The sequence below is a fragment of the Anolis sagrei genome, chromosome 1, assembly GCF_037176765.1.
Source record: "Anolis sagrei isolate rAnoSag1 chromosome 1, rAnoSag1.mat, whole genome shotgun sequence".
Taxonomy (NCBI): domain Eukaryota; kingdom Metazoa; phylum Chordata; class Lepidosauria; order Squamata; family Dactyloidae; genus Anolis; species Anolis sagrei.
In genome coordinates, this window is record NC_090021.1 from 22,346,988 (window position 1) to 22,374,096 (window position 27,109).

The window sequence follows — 27,109 nt, forward strand, 5'->3', positions numbered from 1 at the left end:
CTTACCAACTGCCTGATCATACAGAAATGACATGATTGCATTGTGTCTATATGTCTGCTGAAATATGGCTACAAGCCACTTCATATTATTATATGAAGTGGCTTGTATTATATTCTATATGAATGTGATTCAATGACCTATGAATTGTGACAGCTGACACAGTTTTGGAGCCTGGGCTCTGTGTGTCATGAGCACATTGAGAACTGCATCACAAAATGTGGATGGATGCTGCTGTTTTTACAGCTATTTGTTTTGTTTTTAATTCTCTTGTGATTTATATTTTTTACAAGAGTGACACATTCTATTTCGGGCTCCAAATGACCTTTCACTTCAAGCAGGATCCTCCATTCCTCATCTTGGTTATCTCCATTTTTGTTGGCAATCTACAGACCCTGAGTAGATCTACAATGATTTGCAAGATCCTGGAGTCTAACTTTATCAGAAAAGGGCAGGATATAAAACAGAGGTGGGAATCATGTGGCCCTTCCATTGTTCTCTTGCACCACATTTTTTCACCATGTTTGATAGCAGCAATCCAACAGGATTATAGGAGGCCTATAAGATTTTTTGCATAAATATATACTGTAGTATACAGTAATTTGTAGCGTCAATGTACTTTGAAAGGACATAAATCTCTCTCCCCCCATTTGGAAATTGTTGTTATCAAACAGAAATAAACAAAAGAATACTGAAGCAAAATGGGCAGAACCTGAGCTCATTTTATTTGTTTTTTGGTTTTTATAGAGACAGCAGTATCCGTTCATAAAATACACTGTTATTAAATTCAGACATTTTTTTCACTCAAGAGTAAAGGTTTATCTACCCATTAATTTCCACTTTACACAACATTTATATATTGTGAAATGATTTTATATTGCAAGTAACCACAAACCCACAATTACCAGTGATGAAAACAAAACAGGGAAGTAAAAAATAATTAACAAAGGAGACCTCATGTCTTAACCAGTACTACAGTCAGTAAACATTCTGAAGAGGCTTTGACTTGTTATTTCATAGCACTTGACATATATAACAACTATATTGTAGATCAGGGGTGGGCAAAAGGGCGACACATAAACTGCATGTGCTCCTCCCCTCCTTGGCTATATATGTGTGTGTGTAGAGAAAATGTGTGCAAAATAACCTCTGGGGGTGTAGAGGCTATTTCCACCATGCCTGCAGCTCCCCTGGGCTGTCCATGTGTAAAAACAGTCTGCTATTTTTTTTTAAAAAAAATGCTCCAAAATGTACCCTGGCATGAATCATTTCTACCTTTGCCCCACTGAGAAAATTTATTCAAGGAATAAGTCTTTATTTCTATTAGGAAGTCATTTCTGCTCACGTTCCGTTTCTTTTAAAAAGGTTCTGCTAGGCCTAAAATGGCCCAGAAAGGCCCTTAAACATGGCAAGCATGAGAGTGTCTGGGGTCATTTGATGCAGTGGAGGTGGCCCTCAAATGTTTCCTGTAGGGTTAATGTCCTAGGCTAGCAGAGTTGCCCACCTGGATATAGATCCCCCCCCCCCAAATTTGGAAACAAACCTTTGTCTAAAAGCCCATTGTCCAAAGAAATAACAGAGTTCTCTTAAATTTTCTAATTTATATTTGCAGAGTCCCGTACCTCTCTTAAACTTACCATGGTAAATGTCCTGCAATGAACCTCCTCCACAGAACTCCATGCAAATCCACAGTTTATCACGTCTAAAAATCATATATTTCATTAGTTTGGCACACTTATAAACACTGAATGCAGTCTCAATGACAATTTGCTAGATATGAGTGGACATTCCTTATATGTTTTTATGTTTATTGCACAAAACACATGTCGGCACTTAATAGAAAACACAGACTACTGTGTTTCTCAATTCCTGCAGCAAACTCCAGAATGAAAGAGCATTCTTTTGGTCATTTGAACTGTGCACCAAGACCATATGCAGAAGTATTCTAGTAACTAGAGAATTTAGTGCATGGAAGATACGCTCAAAGAAATGATCCAAGTATATTTTGCTTGTCTGGTAGTCTGAGAAGGTTAGTGGGATTTTCACTTTCTACTGGACTTTTCTCAGTTTTCCTGTCAATTTTATACTTCACATTTAAAAAAAGGAAATAACCCACACTAAAAACGTAGAGTAAGGGAGAAAACTAAAATAAATATAAATCTGAACAAAGCAACACATAACATGCCTACATTTTTCATCATACTGCAAGAATGCAAACACAGTACTATCACAATGTAAAAGATGCAAAAGATGTATTAGTATTTCATTAAAGTGTCTTTGAAGTCATTATACATCTCAGTTTTCTGGTAGATTTAAGCAGTACAAACATGTTGATTGTCTTTTTTCATCTTGGTGTAATGAGAAAATAACCAATATTTGTTCTGCTATTTTAGGAAACTCTCCTGTTTTTCCTAAGCACACAGCAGTACTCTCCCAAAGTACTACATTCCACATATGGGATAACTCTCATACTGGGAGGTACATTACATTATAGAAAGGTCTTGATGATCTAAATAGTTATATCTTAAAACTATATGAGAAATGAACAAAATGCTTTATTAAAAATGTACAAAAATATATAAAATGTATGTTTTCAGAAGACCAAGAGACCACTCAACAGCTGCATGTCTTTGTAATACTAAATAATGATCTGGTATTATGTGCATAAACTGGAACAAGCTTTGAATGCAATTTTCCTGCTTCTTGACAGGGGGTTGGACTGGATGGCCTACAAGGTCTTTTCCAACTCTCTGATTCTATGATTAAGCCTGAATGATTTCCCATCCTCCTCACTGGTGACCAATAGCATCTACTTTCCATTTCCCTGTAGTGTGGCTTGCTGGTATGTTCAGTCATTTGATGCAGTGGAAGTAGCCCTCAAATGTTTCCTGGAGGGTTAATGCTGTTCCCTTTGATCAGTTTCACAACAAGCCAAGTTCAAACCAGCATTTGTTAAAAACTAAAACTAAACTAAAACTAACATACAACTAAACTAAAACTAGCATACAATTTTAAATCACATTGCAAGGAAATGGAAAATTGACAGTCTTGCTTTTACACACAGTGCTGTCATCCTAAGGTCACAATGCATTGGTTTAACACTACATTTTGTACAGGCAGTCTAATATAACAAAGTGCAAATTTAACAAGTAGTTGACAAATGGTATCATACTGAAGATCCATAACAATCAAGACATTCATAAGTCATCAACTAACAATAAACCCCTAGACTGTAATAAGGTGAGCCTAAACTGTGACAGTCCAGGCAAGACTGTTATCCCACCACCACTCCACTTCCATGCCTCATTTACTGCACTATCAGTAAACACTTGGAAATTTGTCAGAAGATCTTTCTCACCATCTCCAACTCAATGCAAAGAATAGTTTCACCTGCTAAATTGCTGCTTGCTAGGTGAAGGAGGCCTATCAGGAAGGAAAGTCGTCAACCTGATCATCTGGAAAAACAGCTAGGGATGCATGCTTTAGCCTTTAAGGCAAATGAACACAGGGGAAAGTACCAAATGGGAGTGTCGTAAGGATTTATTCAATTAAGGGATGGTAGCATTAATTCACTAGTCAGCATGACTAACAGATTCATTTTTCTAATCAGATTAAAAGGATCATCCAGACTTTCAGACCTTGAGAATCCATCTGTCTCCTCCACCTTCTTAGACTATATCCCGTCCTCATCCTTTTTGATGCTGGAAGACAATTACCCACTATGTCTTGAAGACAAGTTACACAGAGACTTGAGCAGCATGCTAGGTGGGAACAGAGTCTGCAAAGTCATTTCCAGAACAAGGACTAAATTGTCCCGTGTAAATTCACAACAGCAAGAGCCAAGAATCTGAAGTGATTTGTTATGAATATGAAAAAGCAGACAGCCTCAACTCCCTAAGGAGTACAGGATGCCATAGTTAATTAGAAGCTGGTATTGCTAAATTCCCTAACCTAGTCCACCCCCCACTCAGGGCCATGAAAGGTCTTTTATTTTTGCAAGCAGTGAAAATTCTTAGATGAATAAGATACACCATAAAAAATTATACCTGAGATAGCTGCCAAAATAAGCAACAATGTTTGGATGCTTACAGTCTTTCATCATAATGATTTCCTGCTGCACAACAGCAAAATCTTCTCCTAGAAAAAAAGCACTTTCTTTGTCATTCAGAAATAACAATGATAAAATTGACACAAGCAGGTTATAAAAATTGTAAGACAGTTCAATATACCGGAATTACTCAAAATGGCCATGTATATAAGTAATGCATATATTTATTTCACTTCCACATTATTGACAGTCCACAAATCACTATTTTGATTGAATAACATGGCACAATCATTAATTTTTTTTCTAATATCTCATTCACACTATTGAAATAGGGTATTTAGGCCATATACATGCCTATTTTTCTGCAAGTTGGTAAACAGAAATATAAAGGGTGCATGCTCATGGTATATAGCTCATCCTGCTTTCAAGACTGTGATTTTTTTAAAGGTATACAATCTTTACCAACACAAAAAATGTGCATAACGGGACTGATACAGTAGGAAGAGAGACCAAAAGTGCTCTTACGATGAAATGACATGTTATAGCTGTGATTGTTAGAAGCACTGCAAATCCACCCACTGTTCTCATGTTTACCCGGGAACCACCCACACGTTTTCCAAGCTCTTTCCCATAACCATAAATATTAGGAATGTCTGCATTTAAAGTGTAAAATTATACTGTGAAATTCATCATCAATCATTCAAAAATTCAATAGTATAATATACTGGTAGTGTATTATATATATTGTGATATAATGCTATAGTACAATGTAATAATATAAACAATATAATTATTGTATATTATATATTACATGTAATATCACTAATAATATTGCAGTATCGTGGTATAGTACAATATAGTAATATATAATACTAATATAGTGCTAAGCTAATAATATATTGTTTATACATATAATATTGACAATATTATAATGTAATACAATAATGGTATTTTTTCATGTCAGAAGCAATTTGAGAAACCGCTTTTGGTGAGAGAACTGGCCGTCTGCAAAGACATTGGCCAGGGGATGTCCAGATGTTTTCCCATCCTGTGGGAGGCTTCTCTCATGTCCCTAAATTGGATGCTGGACGTGACAGACAGGAGCTCACCCTGTCTCGTGGATTCAAACTGCTGACCTTCAGGCGAGCAGTTCAGCTAGCACAATGTTTCAAACCATTGTGCCACCGCAGCTTCTAATATTGCTAATAATAATTCAATATAATACTATATACTATTATAATATAGTAATACTAATATATTAAATATAATTACTACTGATAATACACAATAATATATACTGTAATGATATACTGTTTTATTATTGTATATTTGTATATTTTAAGTTGTAATGTTTTTTTATTGTGAGCCACTTTCAGCCTCTGTATGGAGTGATAAAACGGGATATAAAGAAACAAACGAGCATCCCATTGGATCCTGCACTAGTCTAGTTCTATGTTACAAGAATATGAGGCTTATGTGGTTATAGTTGTTATTATTATCACAATTTATTTAAATAGTTTTTGCTTTGAACACTGTATCTCCAGTCCTGTTCCAAAAGCCTCCAGCTTCTTTGTATGTTTGCCTTGGCACAAATTGCTCAATGTGTTTATCCCTTTGCTCTTTCCCCCATACCCTACAGAACTGATCTCTAGGTGTCCTGTAATTTAGAAAGGACCTTGAAAGATGGCCAAAGGGTTACCTACAGCTACTTCCCTGCTTAGATCATCTTGTTAAATATACAGAATTTTATTCTAGTGAAACCATTTTGTGAGTACATACAGATGAGTAAATACTAGTTTATATCCTTTCTGCAGCTCTTGCTAACAAATAGTTACGTTATCTTCTTAATAGCCACTTCTTTTTTTTTCTAAGTTTTATTTACAACTTGGAATAGAAGTTCTACATTTTCATAACTAAGATTTAAAAGTTCAAGAGTAGAATAACAGAACTATTCTTTAATCTGTAAAATTAAATCATTAGTCCCAAATAGAGATATGAAGGACTGGGATCTGGGGAAATGGACAGAAAGATTTGGGGGATTTTTTTTGTTGTTTTGTTTTTTATCAAAGCCTTTCCCTCCAGACTTATGGAAAATTTTCTATTATAACAATAAACTAAATAAAACAAGATATTCATATGTTTACTCCTCACAAAATCATGAAGCAGATAGGCTTTTATGTAAAGATGAGTGGCCTGAATTCCCAAAAGGTACCAAATTCCACTTAATTTTGAAGGCTAAGCAAGTTAGTACTTGGATGGGAGACTGACAATAAATACCAGCTGCTGCACACTATATTTCAGAAGAAGAAACTGATAAAACTACCTCTAAGTATTTCTTGCGTGAGAAAATCCTATGAAATTAATAATGTTGTCATTAGTTGACAGATGATTTGAAGATACACATACACACATGTACAGTATCTATCTTCATTGCAATTTTTGTCTTGGTTTTCTTTTTTCTGTTCTTTTGCAAGAATGAGAGTTTTATGTCTGTTTGGCACTAAGGAGGACTTTAGTTCATCTTGGAGGAGGTGGGGTTCACGGATTCTTTTTGCACGGTCTGCCGGGGTTAATTGTGCTTCTTTTTTGACTCGGGTGATGGCTGGAGTTTTTATGTAGGTATCTATTTGTGCGTGTACGTTTTCTGTAAACTGTTTTCTTCTCTGGTGATTCCCCAATTTTTTATTTATGCAAGGCCAAATAAGTAATAAAGACTTCTAAGCAATGGCAACCAACATTTCCAAATAGACTGGACACTACTGCTGCTTTGATTTCAGAATTCAACTAGCTTATTTTAATGTTGTTTCTAATAAAGCTAATTGCAACTCCCTACTCCTAGATATCGTATTTTTCTAGCTATTTAAGAAGGGAAACAATCCAGTCCACAAATGTTTATTCAGAACTAAGTTTCACTATGTTCAGTGGTGCTTACTATGAAAACATATGCATATAACTAAGGCTTAAAAACATAAACAAACATTAAAAACCATTCGTTCAAGTTTATCTAAAAGCCAAAATAATGCAGTTGGGTTATAGCCAACTATGCCCATATACAACATTTCCTTACGAAATCTAAAATAGAATACAATGTCGACATTGTAATTATTAAAATTAAAATTGCAATCCACATTTATCTTCATACAAACCTGAAATTCTGTACATATACAAGATATTAACATTTCAATATCAATTTTGAAACAGTTTGAAAATTCAAAGAGTGCAAAGAACTCCCCTTCTTTCACTTGCAAGTATAAGCTAGAAGCCCTTTTTTTACTCTCTCAAATATCCCTTCCAGAGAAAGGACTTCATAAGGTACAGAGACAAACATAATACTCTTTAAAAGCACTTTAATAATCTTACAGTTATAGCTACTCATAAAAATGAGTAATTAAGAATATTATCTGAGCATCACTGTACCACTTTTAAACACCAAAATACAAAAGGGATACAAAAAAACCAAGACAAAGATAGGGAAAATTCAGGAACCATAAACATGAAAGTAAGAAAACACCAAATGCTTACCTGGTTCTAATTTAATTACTTTAATTGCCGCCAGTTCACTTGAGTTAACATTCCGAGCCTATTTTAAAGCAAAACAAAAACAAAGGATTTCAGATGTAGGCAAATAAACACTGCTTTAAGTAAGTTATTAAATTGCTGGAATCAGCAGACATAAATTTAAGCTGAGCTTCCTGTAGTCTCCTGGTGGGCAGAGAAACAGAAATTAAAAATTGAACAAAAGAGTTGCCAGGTAATCTACCGTCCTATTAATATATGAAGGGAAAGCTACTGAGTACATATTTTTCTGATGATAAAGAAATGTCACATGTCACCCAGAACTCTGGGAGAAATATTAACTATAATGTGTCACAAGTATATCACATAGGAGTGGTACTATTTGCATGATAAAAAACTATTTTTGTTTGTAGTAAAATTGGGTTGTATCTTACTGGAGTCTTACTTTAACATAAAACCTTTTGGCTTTTAGTAGATGGGTCTAAGGCTCAGGGTCAACAGAAGTTCCTAAACTTCCAAATGAAGCACTTCAATTAGGTGCCATTTAATCATTGGATATAATCCACTGGTCTAGGTGTCTTCTTGTTGTCATTGTTGTTGTTGTTGTTGTTGTGTGCCTTCAAGCTCTAGCCAACTTATGCTAATCCTAAAGTGTACCTCTAATGAGGTTTTTTCTTGGCAGGATTTGTTCAGTAAGGAGGTTGTCTTTGCCTTCCTATGAGGTTGAGAATGTGTGACATGCCCAAGATCACCCAGAAGGGATCAGCAGGGATCAAGCCTGGCCTCCATCATCATAATCCAATGCTCAAACCATTACACCATGCTGATGAGTTAATTAAAATAAGCCAGTATTCAGTGTCAGCTATTATTAAGGTGTTAGCATAATCAAGTCTGAAATCTTAAACAAATCCACTGGGGAATAAATTACCTTGAATTTAGTAAGTATTATTGCTGAGTAAACAGCTTGAATTTGGGGAGGTTCTAAAAGTTCTTACAAACCTGTAGTTAATAAATTACTATTAAGTGGCATTAGATTATAAAAAGCGAGCCATGAGTCAGGGAAGTTTTCATTTGACTTTTTGAAGGGCATCTTGCACCTGTATGCCACAATATGCAGCCTGGGCAGAGGTTTGTACTTTCAATCATAATTTGGTTAAAGGTTAGGTCTACAAGATCACAATCTAATTGAAACAAAATGCATGAGACTTACATAAAGTGAGCTACCAAATAAAAAAGATTTCGAAGATTTCTAACTAAAGCAGACCCTCTGAATTAATTGCTGAATGGTATTATCAACAGTGATGTACATCTCACAAACAGAGAGAACTGTAGATCGTACCAGCAAATAGATTCAAGCCAAGATTTAAAATCAAAATAAGAACAATTTCTCTATTTGGAAATTTAAAATTATACAGTTCCAAAAAACACACTCAGAGCTAAGCTACATGCCATAACTATAATTTCACAGAGTCCAAAACTTACTGCCTTTTCTACCAGCTCATGACTATTTTTTTTATTTTTTTAAAATTAAATACAGACTAAAAAGGGAAACAATTTTTCTAGTAATGTAATTTTGAGTGATACGTAAGTTTTATTAACCAGATTCTCATCACTATGTGAACAACAATAAATGTAATACGGTACTGGAAACATATAGAAAATTACTATTTTAATGATTTCAACTGCCGTTCTTCTTAACATAAAGGACACTGACGATACCGACAAACAACAACACCCCTGCTAGCCAATACAAAGTTCTCATCACAGGCAGGAGCTGCAGAAAAACCAACCAGCTCCATCAGATCCAAATACCAAATCACGTAATTAGATAATGGTGCCATAGTTCTACAATTGAAGCCACTTGCAATCTCATTTGCTGCTATCAGTGTATTACCAGGCTTTCATACCCTGGAACCCAACTGTCTCGGTGGAAGATGGATATAAAAAGCTACAGGTGCAAAACAGAAAAATTAAAGAGGAAAACAAAAAATGACCTGTTGATTTCCAAGGACTCCCCACTGCATTTGGAAAATGTTGGATTTTGAAGTATTTTATTTTAGAGAATGATGAATAAAATGTTTAAGGAAAAGCTTTCAGATATTGTAAATGACCTTTACTATTGCAAAATAATATCTGAATACATTTCAGACTTGATATTAGACAGTAACTTTCAAATGCTGCAGGACACAGAATATAGTAGGCACATGGTCATGGAACACCCTTTGCAATTCTGCCAAAAATATATTTCTTGTTACATAATGGCAAGGCCTTTGCACACTACAATCTCTGCAACTTTTCACTAAGTGGTTTCAAATGTTGCATCTCCTGTAGCACATGAAAGAGATTCTGAAGTGTTGGAAATAATAAGCACCACAACAAGAAACGAACTGACATGTGAACAGGCAAGGAAGACTGCCCTCAGTCCAACTGCCCATAACAAAAGTAGACATGAGACTGATCTACTTCAAGATTAGATTGCTTTGACAAAGTTTCATATAGCAAAAAATGTATCCTTTGAGTTTGGGGATTGCTTCTTTCTTCTTAGATATTTGTCAGAAAATTAGTGTATCTCTTGGACACCACAGAGGAAGCTACATTCAGAATACAGTATATAAAATGTTTTACTACAATGTTGATAGGTCCTTCTGCTTGCAACTTCAGATTTTGACAGCATCTCATCAACTGGGGAAAAAAAAACTCCCAGGAGATACTGCAATTGTTAGGTTGTGGCATCTTTCAGCTCTATTTGCCATAAAAAAGAAATTTAAAAGTTAATTTGACTGACAAATAAGTATTGTTATCTCAATGTTTGAAAATTTAATATATTAAAACCTGGAACATTTTATTAGCAATCCTACACAAAGCTCAAAATTCAATAACTAATCACAATTTAAGTAAACCCCAAGAATAAATGGGATTTAAATAAGGCTTGACTTATAATTTGGCAATTTATTCAAGAATCTGCTCTAGTTGCGAATATAACTATATTTAGACTAATGTTGTTTACATTCTTAAAACGACTGTACGTTTATAAAAAAAAGTCTTTAAAAGCATTACATTTTTTAAAAAAAAAATGAAAGATTTCTGTTTCTATGGGAAATTTCCCATTTTTAGTTCTGACGCAGTGGACTAGAAGCTACATTTGAATTCCTAAAATCACTACAGTAGTTAAGGCAGGGGGAGGGAGAGAGCAAGAGAGAGAACACATGCCGTGTTTTCATCAGCTGGCAAATCTATGTTACTAAGTAATAAATTCTGCATGACTGCTCTAGTTTCTCACTGAATTAAAACCAACTTATTAAACTGGAGTGTGCGAAAGAATGAATTATCTTTTCTTAATCCTAAGAAAACCCTAGGAAAATCACAGGGTTGCTTTAAATTGGCAGGTGACATGCAGGAGTGCAGACACACACACACACAAAGTAATCCAGTTGTTATTTGCTTTATTTTCTCTACTTTTAAACCATTTGTAAAATACTTTTCAAACAGAATAACACTGGCTCACAATTATATTTGAAGTACGAAACATATTTTATGTATGATCATTTCCTCAAATGCATTCCTCTGTCATGATGTACTTCTATGGAAGGAAAGGCCTGCATAAAAACTAGGTTGCTTGCTTCCATCCATCAAAACAGAAATCTTGGAATTCTGTCCTGACTCTAATGTTTGATTCTTAGGGTTTACTGTATATTATATCAGTAGTAATTCCAGTGTACCATTTGGCAAATTGCAAACTTTTGATATAAAATGAACGAAGGGGTTACACTTCCTACCCTTAGGACTTGAGTGGCATTTTTCTTGAGTGCTAGCATGGAATATGAAACCTTGCAAGAATTTCACTGCATGCTAAATTAGTATAAAACTGGAGCATAACACAAGCAGTGACTGGGTCTAATTCATAATTCCATTTTAAAAAATGTTACTGACGTGGCAAAACACCAACTGTCAGTGATATTATTAGTAACAAGAATCAGGCCTATTTTTTAATAGATACTTTCAACTTCCAGAATCCAAAGAAAGTTCCAAAATCAGCTATCTAAATAGCTTTTCCATACATATCTTTTAAAATCTGTATTGTGCCTTTTCTGTACAATGGTGATCTTGTTAGTTCCAACGAAAGTTTCAAAATAAATGTAATAAATGAGGATTAAATACTTAATAGACCAAAGCAGGTTAGTTTCAGCAGTCCCTGGCTACATAGCTTCTATGGAATTTTAGAAACAAAAAGCAGCAGCACAATCATTTACATGTCTACTTAGAAGTAAATTCCAGAGATTTCAGTAGTCCTTAGTAACTGCATACTGGATGGCAGCCGAAATTGTGCTATTTGCATTCAATCCTTACATCTGTTAAATGTTTGACTCTTTTCTAGAGAACATTCAGTTCACAGTTGGAAGGTTCTCTTTGCCAGGTTTTATACCAAATTATCATAGCTCAAATCCTAAGAGAGCAGCCAATAATTAGATAGTCACAAATTTATATCGCTAGCAAACTGAATTCAACAATATCTATACTATGTTATCTTGAAAATTGCTTAGGCCCATTCACCAACTAGGTGCACATAATGCTATGATCTTTAATTAAGCTAACAAAGAAAATTTCAGGCCCAGCAGCTATTTGCTTGTTTGTTTTTTAACCTTTGTACTAAAAATGATTATATTTGTACATTGGAAGAAATAATAATAATAATAATAATAATAATAAATGTTATTTGTTACCCACCTCTCCTAATGGCTCAAGGTGAGGTACAACAAATTTATTTATTTATTTACAACATTTCTACCCTGCCCTTCTCAACCCCCCCCCCCCACGGGGGAGGGGGTGGAGACTCAGAGTGGCTTACACTGGCAACAATTTGATGTCGCAACAAATATAACAATATAAAACAATAAGTAAACAGTAGATTAAAAACAGTTATTATAAAACATGATTATAAAACAAAGTCAAAACATATGAACATACAATACATATAATAAAATACATAGATAAAAATACATCATAACAAAACATACATGAAACACAGGGTACAAAATAAACATAAAGCAGTAATAGAATGTAAATTCAAAACTCATGAGAAAGGTGGGATATACAACAAATAATAAATCTCTCACAAAACTAGCAAACCAAAACTGGGCAACCTGCAATTGCCCAGATGTAGTCAAACTTCAAATCTTATTAGACCAAGTCAGGAATTGCCAAAGCTTCTATAATTAATGGAAAATATAGTCCAACATTATTGGGAGGTTGCCAAGTTACTAATTCCTTCAGAATGGTTTAACAAGATAGTAATGCTCCTTTTAAAAATGAAGTATGCCACCCTCACCTTTGTAGGACTTTGTGATTCATTCAACAACCACCACAGGCCATGAGAGAAAGAATGAAAACTTCCCTTAGAAAGCAACCAAGAATGTGGGATAGCTTTATCTTTGCCCTTCTACAATGGAACTCTGATGTCACCATAAAGATTAATATTGCAAAATGGCTGCCACAAATCAAACTGAAGAAAAGAAAATATCCTGGTAAAGTAATTAATTAATTAATCTGTTTGTTTGTTTGTTTGTTTGCCACACTTGTACAACACCCTTCTCACCCAAAAGGGAACTCAGGGCGGCCTCACAAACGTAAATATTAGGCATGGATAGAGCCGCTTCAGATAACCCATTGCTCGTAATAATTTCATTAAAATTACCTTTTTGAAGCAATATCGACGCTTTTTTAAAAACTGGAAGTACCTTTGCCCTTCCTAAGCTTTCCCCGCCATTTTTGTTATGATTCAGGGAGTGTGTCGGAAATGATTCAGCTTTTCCCTGCTTCTGGTCCCTGGCCTCAGCTCAAGCCAGAGAAGCCAGTTTTAAGCCAGAGAAGGGGGGAATTTCCTGGCATCGGCTCAAGCCAGAGGAGCCAGTTTTAAACCAGAGAAGGAAGGAATTTCCTGGCCTCAGCTCAAGTCAGAAAGCCAGTTTTAAACCAGAGAAGGAAGGAATTTTCTCCGCTTGCTTTTCCCTGCTTCTGGAGTAAAACAACTACTTTCAAAGTAAAAACCACCCAATGAAACAGGAAATAACACTTTCAAACCATTAACAAAAGGATTCAGAAGTCACAGAAGTTTCGAAAAGTTTTGAATTTTTTTTTTCTGTGAAAATCAGAATTGACTTTAGAATTGAACCACTACATCCAAAACAGTTTTTGAACCATTTTTAAATCAACCAAGCCTAGTAAATATCTATGGTTTGTCAATATTGTGTGTTTTATTGCTTGGCCTTTTACAACAAGGACACAGAACCTGCAACATCGCCTTTTCACTATTGACTATTGGTGATTTAGTGGCTTGAACATGGAATATGACTCTGGGGTGTAGGGATTGAATCCTGATTGAGTCATGGACATCCACTGGGTAATCTTCTGCAAGTTTCACACTCAGCCTCAAAAGGAAGACAAAAGCAATTCCTCCTTGAACAAATCTTGACAAGAAAACTCTATGATAGGTTCACCTTAGAGTCAGTGTTAAGTCAGAAACAACCTTGAAAGCACAACAACAGACTGGCTAAGCCAGATGTAAATAATGGAGCACAAAACAACGTTTAAAAGATATTAAAAATAAGGATTCCAGCTGATTCTTGTGGGCAGGATACACATTCACATATGTTTAAACTTGAGGTTTTTATGTTTTTTGAACAAAAACACACATCTTTTAATTTCACCTCCTGGTTCTGGTATGGAATTACTTCTCCTATCAACAGAGTGTAATACATTTTCAAGGTTCTCCAGATATATGAGCTTGTCATATGATCATTATCTACTGATGGAAACAACTTTTGACAAAGGTGACAAGCCGTTCTAGGTCCTCTAGATTAGATTGTACGATATTAATTATTTCCTCTATCTTTGAATAAGTAAAACCTCAAACTAATGGTCACATCACACAAAATATTGTCAACATGAGAATAATGAATATGAGAAAGAAATATCTGCAAGCATGTTAACATTTCAACTTGCTTTCTAGCCAACTGTATAGTTAAGAAGAGAGATAGCATTCTGGGCACCCGTGTAACAGCCCAAGACCACTGAGCACAAAACTGAGACTGGTACAGGTTTAGTATCCCATATTCAAAATGCTTGGCACCAGTAGTGTTGTTAATTTTGGACATTTTTATTTGGGAATATCTGTAATTAAATATACAATACATCATGAAATAGCTTGGAGATGAAATCCAAGCCTAAACACAAAATGCATTGATGTTTCATGTACACCTTATACAAATAGGTAATTTTATACACTATATTTTAAGAATGCTGTGCATGATACAAAGGTGTCATTATCTCATCCACCCATGTGGACAATTTCGGATTTTGGAATAATTTGGAATTCAATATTAACCTGTACTGTTTTTAAAAGGAATACTGCACTGAAAAATTGAAAACCTGTAACTCTCCTTGTGGGATATGCTAGAAGTAATTTCCAACAAGTACAAGAAAAAAAATCTCTACTTGCTTCTGGAAACTGTATTTGTTAAGCTCTTCTAATAGCTGGTACTGTGCTACATTAACCACAGATTGTTTTGATTACGGAAAAATTATAAGTAACTCTTTAATCCAAATTGTACAAGTTTGAGATCCTTGTAGCACACATAAGGAAACCAAAGGTCAAGTTTAAATATTATTGACCTGAGCATTCACTTTCTTTCCATGTATAATCTACATACCAACTTTGTTGGTAAAACACATTAAGGTATTTTAACTGAGCTTTTCAGCACTTACTCTGCATCTCTTCTCAGAGAGGATGCATAAAATTTTGTGCAACAGCATTATTTTCACTTTAATAGAATAAGTGCTTATTCAAAAAGGATTAATCAAATACTGACGTCAATTAAATACCATTGTACAACTCAACTTTGGAAAGTAACCAAGTGACTGTTTTTTCCAGACCCTAAAAAAACTTAACATGTGTGTACATACACACATAAATAAATACCTATACCTTAATTTATAACCAGTTAAATTTTAAGATCTTTTCCATAGACATTTCTCCTAATTTGAGTCTCTTTATGGAGAGAAAAAGTGGGACATAAATAAACAATAATAATAGTTTAAAATTAGTAACAGTAGAAAAACTTCTGCTGTATTCAAGCAACTTTTCTAATTGTGTCTCTATTAAAAAATTAAATTACCAGTTTTCTCTATTTGTTATCTTTTACATCGCCCCAAATGTTTTACAGTACTTTCTCTGTTCATTCTCAAAATTACCCTAGCAAGTTACAGTAACTCTAATATATTACACCACCTTGTTGAAAGGCAACAAACTAAGATTCATAGACCACTAAAGGAAAACATAAATGAAATGGAATCTGGAAATGCATAGTATCAGGTTATAGTCCAGCAAAATAATTCATACACACACATATACACACACTCTTGCTTATGCATAGCATTTTAAGTACCATCTACTCTAAATGTCCTAAAAGGAAGCAAAGTATTATTTTAAGGCAAACACAATCCCATAGGCAAATCTTGTGACATCCAGCAAAACTCCCACAACCTTCAATGGTAATACTGGGTAAAGATGATGAGAATTATATTCCAATATTTTCAGACAAAACCAGACAGGAGAAGGCTGCTAAACAAACTGGAACACCAATAAATCACACAACATTCAGGGGAGCTAACTTCTAGTTCACTGGAACTGTATCTGTTTAATTTTTTAAAATTATTTGGGTTCAGGTTCTGTGGAATGGACTGGATATAAATTAACAAAATAATAGTAACAACAAATACAACATCAACAGCAGTTATTAAGCCTGTTTTGCTAATATTTAGAGTAGATGCGATTGTAATGTATTGTCGAAGGCTTTCATGGCTGGAATCACTGGGTTGTTGTAGGTTTTTTCGAGCTATATGGCCATGTTCTAGAGGCATTCTCTCCTGACTTTTCGCCTGCATCTATGGTAAGCATCCTCACTATTTCTGAGGATGCTTGCCATAGATGCAGGTGAAACGTCAGGAGAGAATGCCTCTAGAACATGGCCATATGGCCCGAAAAAACCTACAACAATCCTGTGATTGTAATGTTTCTCTGATGTTGCGGTTGATTTTATTTTGTCTTATTTTATTGTGTGTTTTATTTTAACCTGTATTTATTGAGCCTGTCCCCTTGTAAGCTGCCTTGAGTCCCTTCAGGGAGATGGTGGCGCGGTACAAAAATAAAGTTGTTGTTGTTGTTATTTAATGCCAAAAGGAAAACCATACAAATAATTTAGAACAAGACAAGGCACATCAAACAATATAGAACAACCAACTACAACTTAATTAACAAAATAGCAATAATAATAATAAAATACAAAAACCTGATAAAACACACTAAAAATAAAAATATAAAACCAATTTCATTGGGACACTATCAGGTGAGGTACAACAATACCAATGGCCAGGAGTACTAAAATAGACGTAATCAGCTATAAAAGGGCTGAGCCAGGGATAGTGCAAGCAACGTATCATAGGGCCTGGGAAGTGTATGAAGTACAGAACCAAGTACTATCTAGCAACCTAGGGACTAGTCATTTTTGAAAGCTTGCTGTAATATCCAGGTTTTCAGTTCCCTATGAAAGGATGACAGTATGGGGACTTGGGCTTTAAAAAAAAAAGATCTTGTGGACATCTATTGGCACATTCCAAGCAAAGTTTCAACAAGGTCTACACAAACCCTCAGATCTTGTACAGAATATTACATTCTATGACTCAAGAGTGTTTTTAATTGTACAGGTTCTTCATATTACACCAACTTGCTTTCCCCTCCTATTACAGACAGTCCCCAAGTTACAAACATCTGACTTACAAATGATTCATACTTAAGAACAAAGGTGAAACAACAGGAAGTGAGAGAAATCTACCCCTAGGAAGGGAAATTCACTCCTGGAAGAGTTATCATGGGGGAAAGGGGCCTCCACTGAAGTTTGATCACCAATCTGTTTCCACAACAAGCCAAGTTTTTCAAATTCCAATTGTCACAAGGACAGAAGGTGAGGTGAAATCTTCTGAACAGAGGCACAGACAGCAAAACAAACACCACAGGGTGTTACCCTTCCATATGCTATACAAAGCTTATATATGTGTGTGTGTGTATGTATGTATGTGTGTGTGTGTGTATATATATATATATATATATATGTATGTATGTATGTATGTATACACACACTCACACACATTTTCAACTTAAGAAAAAACATAGACCCTATCTTGTTCGTAACTTGGGGACCGCATGTGTTTAGATGGTCAAGGTAATGAAAATACATGCCATAAGCTTTTAAAAAGTGTGACATAAATCCAGTAATTTTCAATAAACCTTGCAGTCTAGGGTAAAGTATGCATTCAATTTACGGTGAAATACATGTTATAACACTGCTGTGAATAAGCCCTAAGGACTCTGTCAAATGAAGTGTTGATGAATGGCAGAGGAAGCACTGTGCGTTCCCACTTGGGTTCACACTAAAACAGAAGCAACAAAACCAAATCACACCTATTCACTGCTAGTTGCATATATATTTCTAATCTCCTTTCATGTTTCAATGCACAATCCTACCAGGAGCTATATTCTGGTTTGTCAAAAAAGCTAGAGAGCACTTTCTGATTAGAGAAAGGTTTGTATATTAGACAAAGGAGCTTGCAAAACTACCTCTGAATATTCTATGCCTAACAAAAGCCTGTGAAATTGATGGGAGTCACTGTAAGTCAACAGGCAACTTGGACACATACAGACAAACATTCTTTGCAATGCATACTTGGCAGGAATCCAATACTAATAGCCCAAGCATCAAAAGTCAATGACCTCCCATACTCAAGACACAACAGCCTGGATTTCATTCCTGAAAGTAGATGACCAATCTCAGGAACTGGCATTTTTCCAAAACTATAAGCATGGATCATGGCACCTGATGGGGGAAGGGAAGTGTTGAAAGCAGTGGCAGGGAGAAAACCAACATGATCACAAGTTACATTCTGTTTGAAAAGATCTGAGAAATGAGTTACTTTGGGTGCGTGTCCGAGATACAGGGGTGTACTGATAAATTTGGCTGGAGTGACTGAATCTAGACTGAACATCCCCTCTGGGAATGGATAACCCAGCTGACAAGTTCTGACTAAAGCTCAACCTAGTGGAAACAGAATAGAAAAATGGTTTAGCTAGAAATAATCACCTACCACTCCTTTCCTCGTATTCATGACAAAGAAGAGAGTTGGCTAGTACAGTATGGTTAGAATATTAGGTTAGTAGCAGAAGAAAGATTGGCTTGTTTTACGGGCAATAGATTCCTGATGGCATGGCAAATCAGAAGAATCTGATATGTACTCACAAGCATCTCCCCCCCTCCCCCCCACACACACACCCCAAAGGGGGGGAAAAACCTACGTTAGAAGGAACCAAGTCTAGGGAATGTGCAAATCACTACTGTTCTGGCAAGGGATGTGGCAACAATTATTTTGGAAGAAGAGGGTGTGGGTCAAGACTGGAGAGTGAAGAAGTTTTGTTTAAATAGTATACAAATAGCCAAATTCTGTTGATCTTGGATGCTAAGCAGGGCCAAGTTCTGGTTAGTACCTGAATGGGAGACAGCCAACAAATACACTGGGCCCTTAGTATTCACTAGGGTTTAACTCCAACTCTACAAATACCCAAACCCATGAATGTTCAAGTCCCATAATATTCAATGGTGTAGTAAACTAGTATCCCTTATATAAAATGGCAAAAATCTAGGTTTGCCTTTTGGATATATTTATTATAATATTTTCAAGCTAAAAATTGTTAAATCCTTGGGTGCAGAATCTGTGGATAAAGAGGGCTGACTGTTCCAGGAACTATAGGTTATATTTCAAAGGTAAGAACTGGCAAAACCACCTCTAAACACGCCTTGCCTTTGAAAATTAGAAAATTTATGGGATCACCTTAACTGGACAGGTGACTTCAAGGCACATACATTGTGACAGTGGAGCTAAGTTGTCTAAAGAGCAACAAAGATTCTTGTAGCACCTGGAAGACTGAAGGTTTTTTACACTGTATAATTAATGCAGTTTGGCATCGCTTTGACTTCAATGGTCCAATGCAGCAGGATCCTGGGAGCTGTAGTTTGATGATGCACCAGCATTCTTTAGCAGAGAAGGGTAAAGATCTTGTAAAATTACAGCTACAGGTTTCCATAGCACTGGATCATATCAGTTAAAGTGGTGTCGAACTATATGAATTCTACAATGTGAATGCACCCTAGGTCTTTCTTTTAAAGCATCAACCTTGGTGCATCTTAGCCATGGAAAACACCCATGTTCATGGCTTAGGGAGCTGCGTAGATTTAAGATTGGAGAAAAAAAGGCTGTGAGAGAACATGATAGGCATGCTTTAATATTTGCAACACTGAGGAGTGGGCAGGTTTGTTTTCTGCTGTTTCAGACAATACAACATGGATCACTGCATTTAAATGGCAGGAAAAGAGATTCTACTTAAAGGTTAGGAAGAACCTATTGAAGGCAAGAGGTGTTTGGTACTACAATATGCTGCCTGGGAGTGTGGTGGAGTCTTCTCTTTTGCATGTTTTCAAACAGAGGCTGGATGGTCATCTGTCAGGAGTGCTTTGACTGTGTATTCCTGTATGACAGAATGAAGTCTGCTACCGAGCACAATGCAAAGTGCTGACTTTAGTCAATAAGGCCCAGCTTACCTGTCTAAACCTCCCTCCCTCTATGAACCAGGCTGGATGTTAAGATGTCCCAGGGAGGCCCTGCTCTCGGTCCCATCCCCTTCACGGGTGCAACTGGTAGGGACGAGGGACGGGGCCTTCTCAGTGGTCACCACTCCCCAGCAATATTAGGTCAGCTCCCTCCCTCTTGGTTTTCAGAAAGCAAGTTAAAACCTGGCTGTGGAACCAAGTGTTTAGGGTGTAGTACAACCACAGTGCAATATACACAAATCCGCTTGGACTATGATTGCGGTTTTAGGCACTACATTTTTAAGTTACAGTATTTAATTGTATTTATATGTTTAATTCTCTTATTTTAGCATTTAATGTGTTGTGCATTAGTATGCATTTATGTTTTAATGTGGCACTGAATTATTGCCAAACTGGAAGCCACTCTGAGTCCCCTCTGGGGCGAGATAGAGCGGGGTAGAAATAGAATCTATATAAATAAAAATGTAATGTTTGTTTGTGGAATTAGCATAACTCAAAAACCACTGGACAAATTGCTGCCAAATTTGGACCCAAGACACCTACTAACCCAAGGGGTGACCATAACTCATAAAAACCTGCTTTTGTTATTTGGGAGTTGTAGTTGCTGGGATTTATAGTTCACCTATAATCAAAGAGCATTCTGAACTCCATCAATGATGGAATTGAACTAAACTTTGAACACAGAACTCCCATGACCAACAGAAAATACTGGAATGGTTTGGTGGGCACTGACCTTGAGTTTTGGAGTTGTAGTTTACCTACACCCAGAGAGCACTGTGGACTCAAACAATGAAGGATCTAGACAAAAATTGGCAAGAATACTCCATATGCCCAAAATATGAACAAAGATGGGGTTTGGGGGAAATAGACCTTGACATTTGGGAGTTGTAGTTGCTGGGATTTAGATTTCACCTACAATCAAAGAGCATTCTGAATCCCACCAACGATAGAATTGGACCAAACTTTCCACACAGAACCCCCATGACCAACAGAAAATATTGTGTTTTTTGGTAGTCTCTGACAACCCTGCTGACACCCCCTCGTGTCCCCAACCCCCAGGATGAGAAATGCTGCCTTAAGGCCAGCCAGTCCAACTCGCTTCACCAGGGCAAGAAAACATAACCAAAGCTCTCTTTTACTTTTCCAAATCACCAGACTGGGCCACAGCAATGCGTGGCAGGGAACGGCTAGTAAATAAATAAATAAATCCTAAAAGCCCATAGGACCCAAGTTTACCCATGCTGGATCTAGACCCTATTGCAAACATCTTCAAACTACAGCCCACCAGCTGTATTTAACTCTCCAACTCCCAGAATTCCTGACTATTGAACAAGCTGGCTAGGGCTTCTGGAGTGATCCTGGATTCATTGATGGACCTGGAACCCCAGGTTTCAGCAGTAACCAGGGGAGTTTTTGCACAACTAAAGCTTGTGCGCCAGTTGCACCCGAACCTTGGGAAGTCAGACTTGGCTACAGTAGTTCATGCTCTGGTTACATCCCGTATAGAGTACTGTAATGAGCTCTACGTTGAGTTGCCTTTGAAGACTGTTCAGAAACTTCAATTGTCCAATGGACAGCAGACATATTACTCACTGGAGTGGGGTACAGGGAGCACAATCTGCCCTGTTACGACAGCTCCACTGACTGCCAGTCTGCTGCCAAGCACAATTCAAAGTGCTGGCTTTAGCCTATAAAGCCCTAAACGGTTCCAGCCTAGCTCACCTGTCTCCCTCTATGAACCATCTCAGAGATTAAGATAGTCTCCGGAAGCCCTGCTCTCAGTTCCACCTCCTTCACAAGCACGATTAGTGAGGATGAGACAGGGTCCTTCTCAGTGGTGGCTCCTCGGCTATGGAAATCCCTCCCCAATGAAATTAAATCAGTGCCCTCCCTCCTGGCCTTCAGAAAAAAAGTAAAAACTTGGCTCTGGGACCAAGCCTTTGGGCAGTAAGCAGTACAAGGAATGATCAGGGATGATGTGCAATAGATATATTTGGAACAGCCTGAACTACAATTATTGGATTGGGTGATTTTAAATGTTATATTGATAAGTTTGTAATTCCATGTTTGAATGTTAAAAGATGTTGTGCTTTATGATTTAATTGATAATTGTATTTTATTATTGTTATGTTAGATTTCTGTATGTGCAGCATTACATTTTGCCATAATTATGTTAGAAACCGCTTTGAGTTCCCGCTGGAGTGAGAAAAGCGGTATACAAGTGAAGTATATTTGTGTGCCAGCTTCTAACACACCTTGTGAATTCTGGCTTAGCCAGGGTGGTCCACACCTTGGTTACAGCCAGACTGGACTATACTGCAATGCACTCTACGTGGAGCTGCACTTGAAGACGGCCCAGAAATTTCAACTGGTAGAACGGGTGGCAGTCAGGCCTCTAACAGGAGCAAACTATAGGGAGTACACAACGCTCTTACTAAAACAGCTTCACTGGCTGCTGATAAGTTGCCGAGCCAAATTCAAAGTGCAGATTATGACCTATAAAGCCCTAAATGGTTTGGGCCCCACCTATCTCCGCAACTGATTCTTCCTCTATGAACCAGTGCGAAATCTAAGATCCGCCAGAGAGGCCCTTCTCTCGCTTGAGACGGTGGTGGGAGTGAGAGAAGGGCCTTCTCGGTGGTGCCCCCCCTAGGCCCACCCAGGGAAATAAGACAGGCCCCATCACTCTCCTCTTTTTGTAAAAACTTGAAGACTTCGTAGTTTCATCAGGCCTTTGAAAACAACTAGCCTCAAGTCCCAGGCCCTAGGATGTCAGTTAAGCCTCGGCCTTGCACTCCACCCACTATCCTGGTCCTCTGTTTCCTTGGGGTACTTCCCCTGGGCCAGTTCTTTTCTCATAGGTTTTTAATAGGCGCTGGAAATAAGTAGTTCCAGTATGGCCATTGTTGGGACCAGTCCTTGCACTTTACCCATTCCCCCAGCTCCATGTTTTTCTCTGCACTAGCCCCGGCCCAGCCCTTTCAATCAGTCTAGGCCCTTTTCGAAATTCTGGTCCCTGGTAGCTTATCTTGCATGAATGAATAATGCTGAAATTGGTTTTAATGTATAAGTTGCTAATAATTGTATGCTTATGTTTACTCTGTATGTTTTTTGTGTTTTTGCTAAACTAAAAGGCCGCAGTTTGAGGATACCACCCAGAATCGAATGGGCTTTGTGAGCTGCTGACTCATGCTCAGCTTGTGATCTACTAAGATTCCTAGAGTTGGGTTATTGTATGTTTTTTTGGGCTGAATGGCCATGTTCCAGAAGCATTCTCTCCTGGCGTTTTGCAAGCATCTATGGCAGCCGTCTTCAAAGGTTGTGAGATCTTTTGGAAACTAGGAAAATTGGGTTTATATACCTGTGGAATGTCTAGGATGGAAGAAAGAATTCTTGTCCGTTACAGCTAGGTGTGAATGTTTCAATTGACCACCTTGATTAGCATTTACTGGTCTGGCAGTTTCAAGGTAAGCCGCCCTGAGTCCCCATTGGGGAGATGGTGGCGGGGTATTAAATAAAGTTTATATATATAAGGTGTGGCTTCTTACTGGGGGAATCCTTTGTTGAGAGGTGATTAGCTGGCCCTGATTGTTTTTTTTTTTGTCTGGAATTCCCTTGTGTTTTAGTATTGTTCTGTATTTACTGTTATGATTTTAGAGTTTTTAAAATACCGATAGCCAGATTTTGTTCATTTTCATGGTTTCTATCTTTCTGTTGAAATTGTCCACGTGCTTGTGGATTTCAATGGCTTCTCTGTGTAGTCCGACTTGGGGTTTGTTTTTTTTTTTTTGTTGTGTCAGAAGTCGCTTTTGGTGTGAGAGAATTGGCCGTCTGCAAGGACGTTGCCCAGAGGACGCCTAGATGATTTTGATGTTTTTATCATCCTTGTAGGAGGCTTCTCTCATGTCCCCACATGAGGAGATGGGAGCTGATAGAAGGAGCTCATCCACCTCTCCCAGGATTCGAACCTGCGACCTGTTGGTCTTCAGTCCTGTGCTAGAGATGTGAGGTGAAAATGTACCTCACAAAGTTTGGGCATGAGAGAAGGTCTCTTCCAACTATGATTCTAGGATTCTATCCCATCCCTGCGTTAGAGAGGTGAGGAGAAGATATAGCTCACAGAGGTTAGGGAGGAAACGATGATTCTATGTGGTCAGTGAAACATTCACACCTAGCTAACACCTCCCAAAAAAGGAACCTCCAGGCAGGAAGCAGCCAGGCTTTGAAGATGCAAGGCCATTCAATGCTATTGAAGGTGGCCAATTGCAACATTCACATCTGTCTCAAGCAGGCAGTAATTCTTTCTCCCACCCTGGACATTCCACAGATTATTATAAACCCCATTTTCCTAGTTTCCAACAGACCTCACAACCTCTGAGGATGACTGCCATAGATGCAGGTGAAATGTCAGGTGAGAATGGTTCTGGAACATGGCCATACACCCTGAAAAACCTACAGCAACCCAATGATTCCAGCCATGAAAGCCTTCCTGTCCGAACATATCTCCTTCTACGTCCCACCTCGGAGTTTAAGATCTGCTGGGGTGGCCCTGCTCTCGGCCCCACCTTTATCACAAGCGAGACTGGTGGGGACGAGAGACAGGGCCTTCTCGGTGGTGGCCCCTCGCCTGTGGAATGCACTCCCTGGGGAGATTAGGTCATCAACATCCCTCCTTGCTTTCAGAAGGAAGCTAAAAACCTGGATGTGGGACCAGGCCTTCGGGTAAGCTGGCAGATGGACAGAGACAACCAATGACGACCAGAGTAGGAAAGGATAATGACGATGCTTGATGGATTACGGACTATGAACTGGCGAACATTGACCACAAGATGATTTCATTGCTGCTAGTATATTGTTTGACTGTTTTATTTAGTTATAATTGTTGATATTATATGGTAAATTTATGTATTGTATATTGTACTGTGAGAGCTGGACCTTAGGGAAGGCTGAGCGAAGGAAGATCGATGCTTTTGAGCTGTGGTGTTGGAGGAAAGTTCTGAGAGTGCCTTGGACTGCGAGAAGATCCAACCAGTCCATCCTCCAGGAAATAAAGCCCGGCTGCTCACTGGAGGGAAGGATACTAGAGACAAAGTTGAAGTACTTTGGCCACATCATGAGGAGACAGCAAAGCCTAGAGAAGACAATCATGCTGGGGAAAGTTGAAGGCAAAAGGAAGAGGGGCCGACCAAGGGCAAGATGGATGGATGGCATCATTGAAGTGACTGGACTGACCTTGAAGGAGCTGGGGGTGGTGACGGCCGACAGGGAGCTCTGGCGTGGGCTGGTCCATGAGGTCACGAAGAGTCGGAGACAACTGAACGAATGAACAACAACAATATTGTACTGTATTTTGTGAATTGTTAGGCATTGAATTGTGCCTTTTTGTAAGCCGCCCTGAGTCCTCCCTAGGGGGTTGAGAAGGGCGGAATAGAAGCACCCCAATTAAATAAATAAATATTATTATAAACCCCATTTTCCTACTTTTCCAACAGACCTCACAACCTCTGAGGATGACTGCCATAGATGCAGGTGAAACGTCAAGTGAGAATGGTTCTGGAACATGGCCATACACCCTGAAAAACCTACAGCAACCCAATGATTCCAGCCATGAAAGCATTCAACAAATAAATAAATTATGGGAGTTGGAGGCCCAAATAGCTAGAGGGCCGCAGTTTGAGGATACAGCCCAGAATCGCATTGGCTTTATGAGCTGTTGACTCATGCTCAGCTTGTGGTCTACTAAAACTCCTAGAGCTCTTTCAAATGGGCTGTTGTCAAGCCAGATATCCCTCTGAACATGGTGTCACCTGCAGTTTTGATAGGCAAGCCCCTTATTCCAGTCATTGATAGAGATGTGGAACAGCACAGAACCCCATTCTTTCCAGGCCGACGAGGAGGCGCCTTTGGGGGGGCCGCTCACCTTGTAGACATCGCCGTAGGTGCCGCTGCCGATGCGCTGGATGAGCTCGAAGTCCTCCTGGGGGTTCCTGCGGGACAGGTCGCACACCCGCCCCCCGCCAACACTCATGGTGCGCAGGCGCAGGAGGAGGCGGCAGCGGCGGCGGCAACGGAGGCCCCCTCGCCCCGCTGCGTCGCGGCCGAGCTAGGGAGAGGGGTGAGGGGAGGGCGGGGAAGGGAAGGAAGGAGAAAGAAGGGTGAGGAGAAGGGGAAAAGGGGAGGAGAAGGAGGGACGCAACACCTCAGGCGGGTATCACCACCACCACAGCCGCCTCAGACGCGGACGCCTCCCCCTTGGCTGTGTCGCCAACATGGCGGCCGGAGTCATCTCCTACGCATGCGCGGTTGCCGCCTGGAGCACGCGCCAGCGGGCGGGGCCTCGGCGCCCTTCGCAGCTCGGACGATTACGCCGTGGGCGGGGCCTCTTTAAAAGGGGCGGGGCGCGAGCCTTTCCCGAAGAACCAATGGGATGGAACGGGGGCGGGGCCTTTTTGACAGGTCTTTGGGTTTGTTTGAAGACAAGCAGGAAGTAAAAGATTCAAAACACCAGGCTGGGAGGGATACTCAAACTCTAGCCCAGGCTTGGGCCAACTTGGGCCCTCCAGACTTCAACTCCCACCATTTCTAGCAGCCTCAGCCTCCTTTCCTTTTCCCCCCTCAGCAACAGAGAGGAAACAATCAAGGATATCTAATCACCTCTCAACAAAAGATTGCCCCAGGCACCAACAAGTCACACCAAACAACTCCCAGGCCATCAAATGCTAATCAAGGTGGTCAGTTGTAACAGTCACACCTAGCTCCAACAGATAAGAGTTCTTTGTCCCATCCTGGTCATTCCACAGATTGTTGTTCATTCGTTCAGTCGTCTCCGACTCTTCGT

General features: G+C 38.6%; 1 protein-coding gene across 9 annotated transcripts in view; it reads right to left on the reverse strand.

Annotated features, from left to right (window-relative positions):
* The window catches only part of MAP4K3 (mitogen-activated protein kinase kinase kinase kinase 3), an 84,008-nt gene extending 57,442 nt beyond the window's left edge, over positions 1 to 26,566 (reverse strand). For 5 of the 9 annotated variants that reach the window (XM_067463235.1, XM_067463229.1, XM_067463228.1 and 2 more), the window contains exons 1-4: positions 26,192 to 26,566; positions 7,568 to 7,625; positions 4,044 to 4,134; positions 1,635 to 1,699 (exon numbers count right to left, since the gene is read on the reverse strand). In XM_067463235.1, coding sequence (XP_067319336.1) covers positions 1,635 to 1,699; positions 4,044 to 4,134; positions 7,568 to 7,625; positions 26,192 to 26,299 — 322 coding nt within the window. In that variant the 5' untranslated portion in view covers positions 26,300 to 26,566. Of the gene's footprint in view, positions 1 to 1,634; positions 1,700 to 4,043; positions 4,135 to 7,567; positions 7,626 to 26,191 lie in introns of those variants that run through there. The other 4 variants (XM_067463242.1, XM_067463241.1, XM_067463233.1 and 1 more) reach the window with 2 other exon arrangements.
* Between the last annotated feature and the right edge of the window lie 543 nt (positions 26,567 to 27,109).